This window comes from Plectropomus leopardus, chromosome 2, assembly GCF_008729295.1.
Source record: "Plectropomus leopardus isolate mb chromosome 2, YSFRI_Pleo_2.0, whole genome shotgun sequence".
In the NCBI taxonomy this organism is placed as follows: domain Eukaryota; kingdom Metazoa; phylum Chordata; class Actinopteri; order Perciformes; family Serranidae; genus Plectropomus; species Plectropomus leopardus.
In genome coordinates this window covers 31205260-31220434 of record NC_056464.1, presented here as the reverse complement: position 1 = coordinate 31220434, position 15175 = coordinate 31205260, and the positions used below count along the sequence as shown (strand labels likewise).

Genomic DNA, 15175 nt, shown 5'->3' with positions numbered 1-15175 from the left:
CACTAAATCACACACTAACACAAAATTCACACACAAACTTCTTTCTTGAAGGTGTTTTATCGAGGGATTAAAAATATATCACATAGTATGATTTTATTTTATAAAATACAAAATTGTATAAATTGTTTATGGTTTCTTTTTTGGTTTGTTATATGCAAAAATAAAAAACTGAACAAAATAAGCACAAAATATGCATGTATGCAAGTCATAGAGGAATCTCTGCATCACATATTGATGCTTTCCTGCTTTTGAATGATTATCCGTGGAGTATTTTTATGTTTATGTCCTCTTGCTGTGAGCCAAATGATTTGATTTGATCTGCTTTGTGCTATAAACACACATCACTTGGTCAGTCTTACATGCAATGGAAACGTGATAAAACACAAAGAAAACAGGTCAGTTTACTACTTTTGTTCAAACACCCAGGGCTTTATGAAGCAAACACATATTTCTGTTTTCTTTTACAGGTTAACATCCCCGGGACAAAACAACAATTCAAATATTTGAGTAAAAAAATCCCCCAAAGGCAACACAGAAATAGTATTTTCACAAGAAAGAGAAACTTTAGTAATTTTTTAATATAATTTTTTTGAATTGCTTAGTCATATATCAATGTATAAAGCTATGTTTAGCTCAGACAATATTTATCCTGAATGACACACCTTGGTCAGACTTACCATGGGCGGATTATAGCATAGTGGGCCCCTGGGCACAGGCATGCTAACAGCTCCATTACCCGATCATTTTGTGTCTCTTTGAGGTAATATTCATCTATATAATATTATTTTGTATCTCCTTGTGGTTGTTTTGTGTCTTTCTGTACAGTCCTATGGGTCACTTTTAAGTGCTTTTATGTCTTTCTCAGGTCATTTTGTGTCCCTTTGAATTAATTCATTTTTTTTTTTTTTTTGGTGGCTTTGTGTTACATTGTACTCATTTTGTGTCAATTTTCAGTTTCTTTGAATTTATTTCTTTTTTATTGCTCTTTTTAATTTTGTTTGTTTGTTCTCTGTACATAGTGTACATATCTTTATTATCATTATAATTATTGTCATTTTATTTTATTTTATTCTATGTTAAGTGCCTTCCTTTGTTTTGTGTTATTTTGCCTCTTCAACAAATATTTTATTCAGTTGCTGCTCTCTTATTTGCTGCTGTATCAAAACAATTCCCCTCATGGGATTATACAGTATTTCTATTCTATTCTATTCTATTTGTGTTCTTTTTGTCTCTCCCTGGTCAGTACATGTTTATTTGAGTAACATTTTGCAGGTTTGATGGGCCCCCGATACTTTGGGCCACTAGACCTGTGCCCAGTAGGCCCGTTCAGTCATCCATCCATGAAATTACATCATATAAAAGGTCCTAATTACAAACATATTGCACAACATGTGAATCAGATACTTACCCAGGATCTTCAGTTGCATCATTGAGCCTATTGTGTAATGACATCAACATTAAATCATTCAACAGACTAAACACAGATTCACACACATGCTCACAATAATGAAATTCATAATAATAATCAGCAAATAAAAATGTCAAACTTGTAAAATTCCTGGAGCTTCTCTCTGTCACTCAAATCATCTTGTCAAATCTCAATTAGAGACTCAAACAGCCTTTGTGAAGGAGCTGGCAACACACATCAACAGTGCACAGTAGTGCCAGATCAGTACCATCATGTGGACTCCAGCTGGCTTGCTTGTGTCAGTGCTGCAATAAAATTTTAGGTTGACTGAATTCGGTGAAACAGGTTGAATTATTGCAGAATTACCTCAACATGTCTTCATACATTCAGTCAACTTGTAATTTTAAGGCAGCCTGGGCACAAGCTTTTTCAGTTAAAGCAATTAGTTTCTTTTTTTTACAGTATGTCTTGTTGCACCTAATAAACAAAACTAAAGACTATCATAATGCATGCACATGGATAAAATATCAACGGCACATTTCTAAGGGCTACACTTGAAAGAATTTAATAATTTCATACTTGAGACCAGTCTACTTTAATGGTATTAAATCCCCCAATATAGAAAAATATATCTACACATCTAAAATAGTTAATTTACGCATTAGGCCTTTTATATGGGCTTAGTTTCAATAATGGAAAGAAACTAATGGCATGGTTTTCAATGGAAAATACTTCAGAGACCTGAAACACTTGTCTTTGACTTGCCTTTTGATTCTGATGACTTTACTGACATGACCTGACTTTAATTAGCCCCTGAGCACTTGAGACACCCTGCGGCATGCTTCAGCAAGATCTGAGATTTGACTTGACATTTGAACTCACCACAGAAGACTTCAAAACAGCATCCAACAATCTGTAAACAAAGTCCTGGATGAGGTCGAGGGGGGCCTCCATTCAATCAGAGTTACATTTTGGCTCTGGCTCGACCATCCGATGACTCATAATCCTGACTGTGGGGTCAGATCCATTATTAAAAGCAAACACTGGGAGTATCAAAAGACTTGGCATGGTCACGAAGGGTGTTTCTGATAGCATGTTATTGCATGTGAGGGCAGAGATTCAAGATTAAAGGCGAGGTGCAGGGAGATGAAGCCACTGAAGGGAGCGGATCTTGTTTTACTCACCCCCTTGGCAACCCTCTATGGGAATAATACTCAATGATACGATTATATAACACATCCAATTTCGAGAATAAACTGTTGCTGCTTTGTGACGCTGTTGCAAGATTAATGTGTCATTGCACTGTAAAATCTGAAAAGTTCATTTTATGTAAAAAATCTAGGAAACAATTGCCTTAGAAAATACATGTAAATATAACTATTAGCCTTAATTTATGTTTACTTTATATCAAATTGTTAAGTTTATTTAAAATTTTGGTCATATTTACTTAATTTTGTGAAGTTGTTGCAGCTTAAAAATGACTTTAATCAGTTTTAGCACCTTCACATATATCTATATTCTGCTGGTTGCAAAGAAGTCAGTCATATTTGTATATTCTTAAACATGTTAAGAAAACAGAAATTGCAGCTCTTTTAATTTCATCATTGGCAAAATCCTCTTTGTCATGATCAAGTTAAGTCAGACTGACTTGGTTTACTGATGTTGCCAAAACTTAAAACAAAACAAGGTAATTCTACTTGTCATTTTTAAGTTGCACCAATTTCACAAAATTAGATAAATACAGCTAAATTTCAAATAAAATTAACAATTAAATATAAGGTAAACATAAAGTAAGATTATATATATTTACCTAAGCTTGTCAAGGCAATTGTCCGTAGAATTATAAAAAGAAAAAAAGTGCTTCTTTGCTGTAAATCAGAGGAGCTTGAGCTGTCCCTGTATACATTTGTCTGCACACAAGAGGAGGATTATTTCTATCCTTCCTCTTGTCTGCCAGGTTGGAGTTACTGAAACCTTTTGAGAGCAATAATCCCATGCTGTTCGATGTAGGTTTTGCCATGTAAAAATAGACAACGCAAGTCCATAGAGAATGTGTGTTTCCCATTCTAGTTAATGCCATCTGCCATCTGTTTGCAGGTATGTGCCCACCCATTGTAGACATGGGCAGCTTGCCGCCATGTGATCCACTACTGGGTTTAAAAGCTTATGGCCCGCAGAGAAGGGCACAGTATACAATTCCCCATTGATCCCAGTCTGAAGAGCACATCGCACTATCTGGGTAAGTGTTGTTCTCATGTGCTTTTGAACAGTAACTGGGGACGTGAGTTAAGTTTTTTAAGTATATCACCTCTGGCTGTTGCCGGCAGAGAATCACTCACTATCCTACTTTGAATCGGACTTGTGCAGGTGCTGCATCCTAAACATGTCAGACACAGAAGATGCTACATGCGAGTGAGTAAATTGACTTTTTCTGACAAATAGAGAATAACAAAGTGATGGAGGCACAGATGGAATCAATTGTGACAAAATATTTTTGGTGTTGTTTCTTCTTTCAGGGGGCAACGTAAGTCACAGTTTGCAGTTCGAGATAAGTCTTCACAGCTGAAGTGTAGTTCATAGGCTGCAGATTCAGACAGCTGTTTCTTGTCAGTAAGAAATGATTCAGCCTGGCTGGATGCTACACAGCTGCTTCACGTGAAAAAAAAAACGCATGACTACTGTGATTATGCTGCATGTAAACATCAGAAATATGTTTATGACCATGCCCATGTTTTATATCATTGTGAGGTAGATTTCCAAGCTGACTTCTGCTCTTAACATCTCTGTGTGTACACTTTGAAGGAGATGAGGATATTGTTGGTCAACCCATTCGCCAAATGTTGGAAATGTTGGCAAATAGGTTTTGGCAAACCACACATATGTAACATTTGTACGTTTTTGTAGCCGATATGTTGAAACTATTAATTTCTACAACACTATGTTTAACATGTGGTGATGTTTATGGACAAACGTCACTTGCTTTTGGTTGTGAAAAGATCAGATTTTGGCTTAAAACATTACTTTTGGTGGCACAGTCGCTGCTGGAAATCCACCAATGTAATGATTAAAAAACGACCAGTTTCGGTGGCACAGCTGCTGTTGTCGATCTCTCGCTAAAATAAAGCTGGATTTGGGTGCAAAGTTGCAGCTGGAAATGTTGTCAATCTCTTGCTAAAATAGAAACAGTTTTAGCAGCGCAGCAGCCACTGCATATCTGCTTGTATCTTGGTAAAAACGATTTTGGGGGCACAGTCACTGCTGGAAATACATCATTGTCTTGCAGAAAAACACCTGCTGTTGTTGGTTGTATAGTCATCAGAAAATGCTGCTGGCAATGCTGCCCATGTCTGACAAAAAACAACCAGTTTTGGTAGCACAGTCACTGCTGGAAATCCGCCAGTGTCTCGCCAAAATTAACCGTATTGGTGGCACAATCCCTGCTGGAGATGTTGTCAATCTCTAGCTAAAACGCAAACAGTTTTAGTGGCACAATCCCAACTGGAAAAGCTGTCAATGTCGTGGTAAAATTCGTTTTTGTATGTTGGTCTCAAATAGTGGTCTGCAGCTTGGCAGCCATCCCCTCAACCTCCTGATGACAAAGCTCTTATACAGTTTATCAGAAGTATGTCACTGTAGAAACATTGATATGATACATATAAAACTTACAAATGTAACAAATCTGTGGTTTGTAGAAATGTACAGTGCCAACATTTTCCTCTGGTGGCTGGGCTGTTTTGGTATGCACTTTCATACAAACAATATCTCTTAAAAAACAATGTTGGCTTCTAAAAGCTTCATTCTTTACAGTTTGGTTATTTTTTTTGCTACTTTGTTTCCTGCTTTACACACTTGAGCCTCACATTCATGTTTAGTTAACACACTGCATTTGCTAAGCTGCTGGCTTCACCATACAGCATACTGTATTTTTGGCGTGCTGGTGCCACTGTAGAGGCAGCTGCTGTCCTTGAGCTCCTCTGGCCAGATTGACCTTTGTCCTCTGAGTCAGTCCTCTCTGTCTGAGGCTGGAGCCAGTTCACCTTGTATACACATCCCAGCGGATCTGTCCTTTCAGTTCAAATGGGGCAATGGGTCGCCATCAAAGAGACAAAAGCTTGTACCTCTATTTCTGTCTCCTTTGTGAGGCTGTCTATGTGAGCCACTGTACAAGCCCGGCTGTCCCTGAAACTAAGCGGCACCTGTCCCCCTCCAAGTGGAGTAGTGTCGCTGTTAGAGAGCAATGTAGGTCAGCTTACGTTCTCAATAGAGGACGTTTGGAAAGATAGGGGCACAAGTACAATACCTACTTTCATTTTTGTGCCTGTTAGAGGTCCTCTAAATGCAGGTTGGCTTACCTGCTTTGCAGTGGAGAGAGGTTAAGTTACCCTCTGTGGCTAAAGGGACTCTGACTAAAAGCCTGGTGTCACTTTTTCCCACAGAGGCTCGATGAGGAGAGAAATGTTAGGAACAAAAACACAGCACTTAAGTTACTTTGCAACAGCTGAATGCAACTACGCTGGTGGCAAAATTGCAGAAATGATTTCCCTGTTTATAGCTTTAAACTTTAAACTTTGAACTTTAAAATTTAAGTTGGTAACAAGAAAGTCTCTTTCTCCACAGTTTTATAAAAAAAAAAAAAACATTTAAAATGTAAAAGTGTCCCCCATCCTCCATTGCCAATTACTGCATATTTAGGGAATCAGAAATTGAAAAATACCTTTAATTAAGGGTTAAAATTAATAACAAGTTCTCACACCTACATCAACTTTAAGGACTTTTTAAGGTTTCTCTATAGAGCCACTTCCCTAAAATTCAAGGACCCAATTTGTTTTTTGTTTTTTGTTTTTTTTGCCTTTATTTTTTTTCAAGATTTCAAGGACCAATAGGAATCCTGGAATTGGCAGTTTGTAGACTACAGGACTAATTAAATAGGAAAAGTAAGACTATAAAAAAATTCTAAATGTCTGTCAGTTAAAGTATTTTCTTGGTTTTGAAGGCACTGTCAAAAATACACATAGAAATAATGTTGATCGAAATGCTGTATGAGATTTTGACATTGTTTGCTTGCTAACTCTACATGCTTGCTTTGCACAGAGGAGGAGGAGGAGGAGGAGGAGGAGGTGGAAGAGCAGGATGAGGTGCAGGAGGTAGTAGAGGAGGAGGAGGAGGTAGAAGAAGGTAGTATTACTTCTGCTAATGCTGTTTGCATGCTAACTGTTAATAGATATGTCTGTTCTTAACACACTGTTGGCAACCATGTAGTCTACTAATGTAGCCTACATGTGCAATATATTGTCACTGTTTAAGGAAAAACATGTTTCTCCAAAAGAGCCCTGTTTTTAGCTTAATGTCAATGCATTTTTCATTTGATCCAATTTTAGATGTTTTTTTTAGCTTCATATACACACACTCCAAATGACCAGGAGATACATTGCGTCACATGCTACTAGAGTAGTAAGCTACACATACTAGCATTAACATAACTTGATTGCCATTTGGTTTCACAAGGGACACACACAGCAGGGTCCTGGGTGAAAGTCAAGGGTTTGTTTGACCAATCACCCACCCTATGCTGACTTTCTTGCTCTTTATGCTAAGGTAGCTGCCTGAAGCATAAAAAAATGCTCTGCTCAGTGCATCTCATACCACTGCTAAAGAGTGCTTCTGTACCTTGGTACCTGACCCCGAAGGCCACTGACATAGTGTCGGTATTTGAAGAGTGAATATAACTCTAAAAATCACAAAGATAAGGAAATGTTATTTATTACTCTACTGGCTAAACAATACACGCATAATTGATGACTAAAAGAAAAATGCGATGAAGTGAGAAAGTTTCTGCCTGTTTGTTACTGGACAGGTAGGGACTCATGGAGACAATACGAGTTATCTGTGTTTCTAATCTAAAGCTGCCTGCTCTAAACTCTCAGAGAGAAAACACACCTGCATTCCTCTCTGACTGACTCCATCAGCACTGACAGGAAGTGGTCAGCTAAGTTGCCTCAGTCGATGGCTGTGTCATTCCAGCTCCATCGTTACTGACAACGATCCCTGCATAATTACAGACCAGCTGGAGGCCAGAGAGTGTCAGTCAACAAAGACACTTGATTTACTTGTGTTACGACCTGCTTCAACAGAAAAGGCTCTGGAAAAATTAAGAGAGTTAGGAATGAAAGTGTTTTTTCTTATTTTTATATCAACATAGAATCAAAACTGTAATAAATAGAAGATATTGGCCAACAATAATTACTTAAATCCTACTTAAAACACATTTTTACAACTGTACTTACTTACAACTATACTTTTTAAAATATCTTCCTAAGTCACCTTTCACCCCATTCAACTGTGTCATATGTCACCACACGTCAGTCTGAACTGCACCTCTTCATCTTTCCTCAACGCTGACTTTGCACTGACCCTCTCATCTTTCAGCAGATGCTGCAGGGGAAAACGAAGGAGGTATGGAAAGGTTATGTAGACAATACAAAGGTTATGTGTTTTCAACAGCGGGAAAATGTTGCTCTGTGGGATTTTTCATGCAGAAAGTGTTTCGCTTTTCTTTTAATAAGTTGCCTCACAAACTAAAGACTTTACTTTTCTGCTCTTTTTCATGCACAGAGGACGCAAAGCGCAAAAAGTAAGAACAGAAGTTAAATATATTCCTATAACTCAAATTGAAACACAAGTCTCTGTGAGACAGATATTTAGATAAAACGATTTTTCCATCCTCCTCCTCAGGCCTGGTTTCGTGCCCGGCTTGACAGCTCCCAAAATCCCAGATGGAGAAAAAGTGGACTTTGATGTGAGTTCATTTCAGCACTGATCAAAGTTATACCTGCAAGCTGTCTCTTTTTTTTGGAGGTGGGGGGCAGACTGTTGGATAAGCTCACATTTCTTGCTATGATTTTAGGATATTCATCGAAAACGAATGGAGAAGGACCTGAACGAGCTCCACACTCTGATCGACGCTCACTTTGAGAAGCGTAAGAAAGAGGAAGAGGAGCTTCTTAGCCTCACAGATCGCATCGTATGTTCATATCTAACTCTTCTACTCCAATATAACACCTTTAGTCTCTAATTCTGGATATCAGTGTTGTTTTTTTACAGTATTTAGTTTACAGGATATCGTTTTGGTCTTTAAAATGTCTTTTCTTTCCTACTTCAGGAGACACGCAGGTCAGAGAGAGCAGAGCAGATGAAAATCAGGGCAGAGAGAGAAAAAGAGCGCCAGAACAAGATTGCTGTACGTACACCAAAACCATAACTGCAAGACAGACAAGCTTCCTAAACCCTGCAGGGTGTATATCCCCTTAAACCCCACTGGACCTTCAAAGACTTTAAAATAACATTTAAAGCATTCTTACATTCAATTAAACCAACATCAGACAATGTTACTCATCAAAATACTAAATGATTAAATGTACTATGACAGGAAGAGAAAGCTCGAAAAGAAGAGGAAGAGGCGAAGAAGAAAGCAGACGAAGACGCCAGAAAGAAGCTGATTCTGGCCAACTTGAGTTTTACTGGGTACAAGGTGAAGATTTCCTTAATCTTTAAAATATGTCATAGACTAGATTAGATGCACACAAGTGTAACTGACTGAAAGACATCGTCCCATGTTCCCTCCTCGTGACCAGCAGGCACAACCTGGCCAGAAGAAACAAACGGAAAGAGAAAAGAAGAAGAAGATCCTGAGTGATCGACGCAAAGAGTTAAATATTGAACACATGAAAGAGGACAAACTCAGGTAAAAATAAAAAACAAAAAATTCTCTGGATTTACTTCAAATACGTTTCATGATCAATCATTTTCCTGTCTGTGCCGATACAGGGAAAAAGCCAAGGAACTGTGGGAGTGGATTCGCCAGCTGGAGGCCGAGAAATTTGACCTTCAGGATAAGCACGCTAAGCAAAAGTATGAGGTAAGACATGATACATTTATTGTTCTTTTCTGGTTTTGGTGACCGCTCAAAGTGCTTTACAACAACATTCACCCATTCTCACACTGGTGTCAGTGATAAGATAAACACAAACTCACACACCGAACAATTGATCTTCCGATTGCTAGACAACCAGCCTCTTCGTCCTGAGCCACAGCTGCACCTACATTCTTGTGGTAGCATCATAATCATGTAAACATCACCAATGACGCTGAGCAACAAGACAAACTATAAACAGACCAAGACCATAACTCAGCCAAATATCATGTGGAAATAAATGAGGACAACGTGCATTAGAGTATCAATACATTCATATTTAACAAAAGCAAAGAGCAGCAATGGCAGATTGAGAGGCAGAGAAAATAAATAAAAAGAGCACCAGCGCAGAAAAAAGCCTCTATGACTCTGCATAACGTTTTCTATAGTTAAAGGCCACCTTAGAGGGCACTCATGATCATGATTTATCAACCAAAGTGACATCAAAAAAGAGGACACTTTTGCAGCAATACACATTAAAGACAAAAGAGAGCTATGTTTTGAGGCTAATTAGCTAGATTAATTATTGGCACACTTCAATTTGTACTCTACCTTGAACTAATAAACAAATTAATTAATTAATCTTTTATTTAACACATTTAAATATGTGATTTGCAACACATCAAATCACAGGGATTCCCCTTAGCTTACTGCTCTCTGACGTTAGGCTAGTTTTACCAAGACTAGCAAGTTTAGAAAGTGTTAGCTGACTATTTTCCTCCATCATGATGGGGTTCACCTATTAAACTGAGCAAGTATGTTGGATGTCAAATGAGTTACTGACATGTAAAATCATGAAAGTAGTTTTTTTTAATTAAAGGGAACAGGTTTAAAAAAGTTGATATATTTAGCTTAAGCTAACACTAGCTGCGGCTATCTCACCAGCTAGCTTTAAAACCAAACCTGAGTGCAGTAACAGCAGTTTGCAGATTTTACTTGCTGTTATTTCAGACACCTTTTTCTGGCATAGGCCTAATAAAAAATGTTTTCAAATATTTACTGTATTTAAGCTTCAGTAGATGTCAATGCACATCTTTTTCACAGGTCACTGTATTGAGAAACCGGGTCAGTGATCATCAGAAAGTGTAAGTATTGCTCATGGACGTTCACACATTACGATTTTATTCACTGCCTCCTAACACAGGGACTGCATGCAAGCAAGACAAAGTGCTGTAGTAATGTAATGCATTTTTCCTGTATTGTGTAGGCCTGTAACATAGGCTAAATGTCACTTCTGTGCACAATATTTACCCTTTACTCAAGACCTCTTTTTAAAGTAGGCTACTTGTAGCCTACACCACAACAATTCAAAAACAAATGTTAGCCTACTTTATTTACCAAACAAGTTAAGTTAGGCTTCTAGTTTCACTGCATATTTAGATTAGTACAAAATATAATTGGCAAATTAATTGCTATATATTCATGCATTAATAATTACAATCCAGTCATACAGTAAACATTATTCTGAAATTGGCCGTTCTGCCTTAAGTATATTTTGATGCTAATACTTTTGTCCTTTTACTTCGGGAAAATTTTATATGCAGGACTTACATATGTAACAGAGCATTTCTGCACTGTGGTGTTTTTTTACTGAAGTAAAAGATGTCAGTACTTTTACCATGGCCTCTTTTACAAACAGTCATCTGACACCAGTGTTTGGTAATGTTTCATCAAGACAGAAATACAAAATACTAAATAAGCAGGTTCGAAAGGGCAGAAAGGAACATTCAAGCAAGCTATAATCAATAATCCCCTGCTGAGACTCGTAAGTCTGCCCTGATGTAAACGTTCACCTAGTGACCTCATCAAGTTCCCACCTCCTCCTATTTCAACTTCCCCTACGCTCCTCTCACTACACTGATCTCCATTTGTTTGAAGCGGCGTTAGTTGCAGCAGTTTGTGCCAGCTGGCCAACAGCAGGACTAAAGTTTCCTGAGTACAGGACTGGCAAAACAAGACAAGCACACGAGGGGTGTTTCTACAAAGGGCAAGCTGGGGCAATCAAACAAAATACTGTATATACTCTCAGTCTCGAAGGAGAGATGGTGTTGTAATGGAGGTACAACAGCTGAGAGATCTTATATCTGCTATGTGATATTGTTTGTGTGAATGTAGCTCATAATAAAACAGTGACCAGGTCCTGCTGCCATCCAAATCATGTGGATGCTTCCTCCTGATCTCACAGAGGCTGTGATACTATGAGGGCTCTGGCTTTAAATAAAGCTTTAACACAGTTATGATCCTGGCTTTCTGCAGAATATGAGACCAAATTGCATATATTATATATATTTCATTTATTTATTTATTTATTTATTTATAAGGTAAAACAGTTACTTTTTTCAGAAACGGTCAAACATACATATAAATATATCTTTTTTTAGAAACATTACTTGCAGCTCGGTTTCATTGAAATACATAAAATGGACACAAAGTCTCGACAATAAAATACATAGTGGTGGGCACAAAATACCTTTCAAATTACATGCTGGCAACACATAAACAATGCCAGTGTACAGTCAACAAGGGTCTTTCAACGTGGTGGACACAAGAAATTACATATAAAGAGCAAGTCCACCCAGGCTGTGTGAGAGGGGTGCTGAATGTTTCAAACAAACTTGGACTTTCAACAAGGAGACTTGTGTTTGTGTCCATGGATTTATAAAGAGAACTGGATACAGCGTTTGAAGCGGGGCACTGTTTATTGTTATGAAAGGTACTCACTGGCGTATGAATCCAAAAATGTTTGACTTTGCTGGTATAAAATTACCTGGAACGTCTGCATCGTGAGGCCCATCGATGACGCTCAAAAGAGACTTTTATGAGCCGAGCAGCTACTGTTTGGTTGAGCCCTCCGCTAACTAAAATAACTTATTTCTGTGGCTTTTCTTTCAAAATGTTATTGGACCAAATGGATCAAAACCCAATAGTGGAAGGCTTATTTCGTAGGTGTTGTGACACTCAAAAAATGTATCCACTGATCTCTTTCCCAAAGTAAGTCAATGAGAAAAAGTCTTTTTGGGCCCTATAGCATCACATGACGGAAACGGAGGTTGTAGTTGCATGGTTTGGCCACTTTGAAAACTGGTTTCAAGGCCTTGCAAATTTCCTGGGGACCTGTTTGTGTGTCATGTGAAAGCAAAAGTCAACATAGGTATGTGACTTTCTAAGTGTCTACATCACTTATGTCCCACACTTAGTTATTTTAACCAAAACCACAATCTTTTCCTAAACTTGACCAAGTAGTTTTATTGTTTGCTGAACTTAAGTATTTTTCTTTCCCTACATGTAACCAAAATGCACTCCGCCCTTAGATTTTGCATTGACACAATCACACATTTTATGCCCATCACCAAGTGATGCATTGTTAAGAGGTCATGTCCATTTTTTCTATTCCTATGTGACTGTTATAATTTTTCACACCTTCAATTGACAAAGTTTATTAATAGGGAAGCTGCAGGGCTCAAGTACCTCGGTAGCAACAACAGATAAAGATAGCAGTCGACTATTTGGTAGCAAATCCCCTTACAACAGCAGACAGCTATGAAAAGCTCTCAGAACAAATCTGAGGCCAGCAGCAGCGGTTCCCAACCTGGGGGTCGGGACGCCTGAAAGGAGTCATTAGGTGATTACTGAGGTACAAAAAAACAAAAAGCACAAAATTATTCATATTTTTCTCAAATCTTTGCTATTTTCTAGGAAAAATGTCAAAGGAAAATCACATTTGGTTGAATTTTGCACAAATCATTAAGATGCAGCTTGTCATGACGGGTCACAACAAGTAAATATTGTTTGTGGGTCCACTGCTGTAGAGACACGAACTGCATTGGGACCAGACTTTACACCGACCTGATGAGATTGTAAAAAAGCCAAAAAGTTGCAGGGTGCCTGATCAAAGAGATTCTCGTCTGCAATTGATCAAGCGCAACAAAACATTTAATGGACAAATTCTGAACTATGAGAATACATTTCTGCAAATAAAGGATTTCCAAAGGTTACTGAGACTGTTAAGTGGAGGGTTGTTTGTGTTCTCATAGAAAGGCGAGCTGATGTCTGAAATTTCCTTCCTGTGTCAAGAATTTCCCTGAAATCATTTACATTTCAAATGCAGCTACAGAGCGTGCCTTATTTGCATCAGCAGAACAAATTAAATTTCTGAAAATCATCGGAATCAAAAGATCAGTGACACACAAATGACAGGTTTTAACACACAAAGAACTTTTCTATGGAGGGTAATAAATAACGTTAAGTATGCATTACAGGTTAGGTGGGTTGTGTGCTGGCTGATCTCTGCTGACTTTAATTTTATTCTTAGTTCAAAGGGTAGAAGAAGCAAGCGTGGCCTGAGGAAGTAACACCTGAAGTCAACCTGAAAGGAACTGGCAACACCTGGCATTTACTGACAAACAAACGTGGCCTAATGATGTTTTCTAAATACTTGAACACACAAGAACAAAATTACAAATGCTCTTAAATATTTTATCTGTGAACAAAGTGCATGCTGAGTTCATGTAGCAGTATAGTGGTTGTAGGCTGGTGTGTTGCAGCTTGTTCATTACACAGGGATTTGGCAGTGAGTAAACGTGACTTAAAAGAATAAAACATTTAAAATGTGATCCCAGTTTTATGTCCTACCACTAAACCTGTCATTTCTAGAATACTAAAAAGTGCAGGTGAGACTAATTATCTGGTTCTTGTGTGTACTAGTTTGTGGTTGCACTGAATAAAAAAAACTTTTTAACAAACCAGAAATAATGTATTTTTTTCTCTTAAAGGGATAGTTTGGATTTTTTGAAGCTGGGTCGTATTTCCACTGAGCTGAAATTACTGTTTTTCTCAATGGAGTCTGATGGCCTACCACTGCTGCAATCAGTTACTACATTTCTGTTATTGCTGGTCTTTGGTGAATCCAAAATAACCCCATTTTTAATGCCAAACACACACAATAACACACACACACACACACACAAACAACTGATCAAGGCAGCAGTAGATGAGCAGCTCCTGTACTCAGAGGTGTTAAATAAGTGTTTTTCTCAATGGAGTCTGGCCTTGCAGGGAGCAATAAAAAAGCGTTATTTTCCTGTTGGAAACATCAAGGTAGAACAATAAGTATATTCTAAATATATTGCTCTTTTTTTAGGGTGGAATTTTTCCTCTAGTGCAATAGGCTTCTCCAAACAGGCAGTGTGCTGAGAGACATCTACTACATGTAATACACTGTCCACGTATAAGAACCCCATACTACTCCACTTCAAAAGTCTGAACTATCCCTTTAAGACCTTGGTTCGTTCGCTTGTGGGAACTTTAAGACGAGCATCAACTTAATCAGAAAAAGCCACACCTTCTTTAATAAGGTCAAACTGTCTTTGACAAATCCAGGCAGCCTTGGTGTGTGCCCACAGTATTACCAGCCTTCTATAAATGACATATCAGCACATAAGTCTACCAGTGTAAGATGAAACAATTACGAGGCGTCGTAAATCTAAGCATGAACCCCAAATTCCCTCTCGACTGCTGGTTGGATAATGTGGTTTAAACTGCAGAGTACCAAAGTTCAAATCTGGTCAACAATTACATAATGCACCAAGTACAACAGCTGCAGTGTTTGGCTCTAAGAACTCGCTCTTAAGCCTAGGAAAATAAATTATAAGGGTGGAGTAAACAGCATTTGAAAGACGAGTTCTTAATTTGCCCAGAAGCACTTCAAACTACACAGCCAAAAACCTAGAAGGGTGTGACAAAACGTGAGGGAGGTTTAACGAAACTTTCTTCTGCACCAGTGACTTATGACAGATGGC

At 38.1% G+C, this 15175-nt stretch overlaps 1 protein-coding gene across 1 annotated transcript; it reads left to right on the top strand.

Moving 5' to 3' along the window:
* The first annotated feature begins 3590 nt into the window (after window positions 1-3590).
* LOC121959449 (troponin T, cardiac muscle isoforms-like) lies at window positions 3591-14119 on the top strand. Its single transcript, XM_042508727.1, has 13 exons — window positions 3591-3647; window positions 3776-3820; window positions 3925-3932; window positions 7838-7861; window positions 8021-8039; window positions 8141-8204; window positions 8313-8429; window positions 8568-8645; window positions 8835-8936; window positions 9040-9149; window positions 9233-9323; window positions 10422-10462; window positions 13690-14119. The coding sequence occupies exons 2-13, from the start codon at window positions 3792-3794 to the stop codon at window positions 13727-13729; spliced, it is 723 nt and encodes a 240-aa protein (XP_042364661.1). The 5' UTR covers window positions 3591-3647; window positions 3776-3791; the 3' UTR covers window positions 13730-14119.
* The last annotated feature ends 1056 nt before the right edge of the window (window positions 14120-15175 follow it).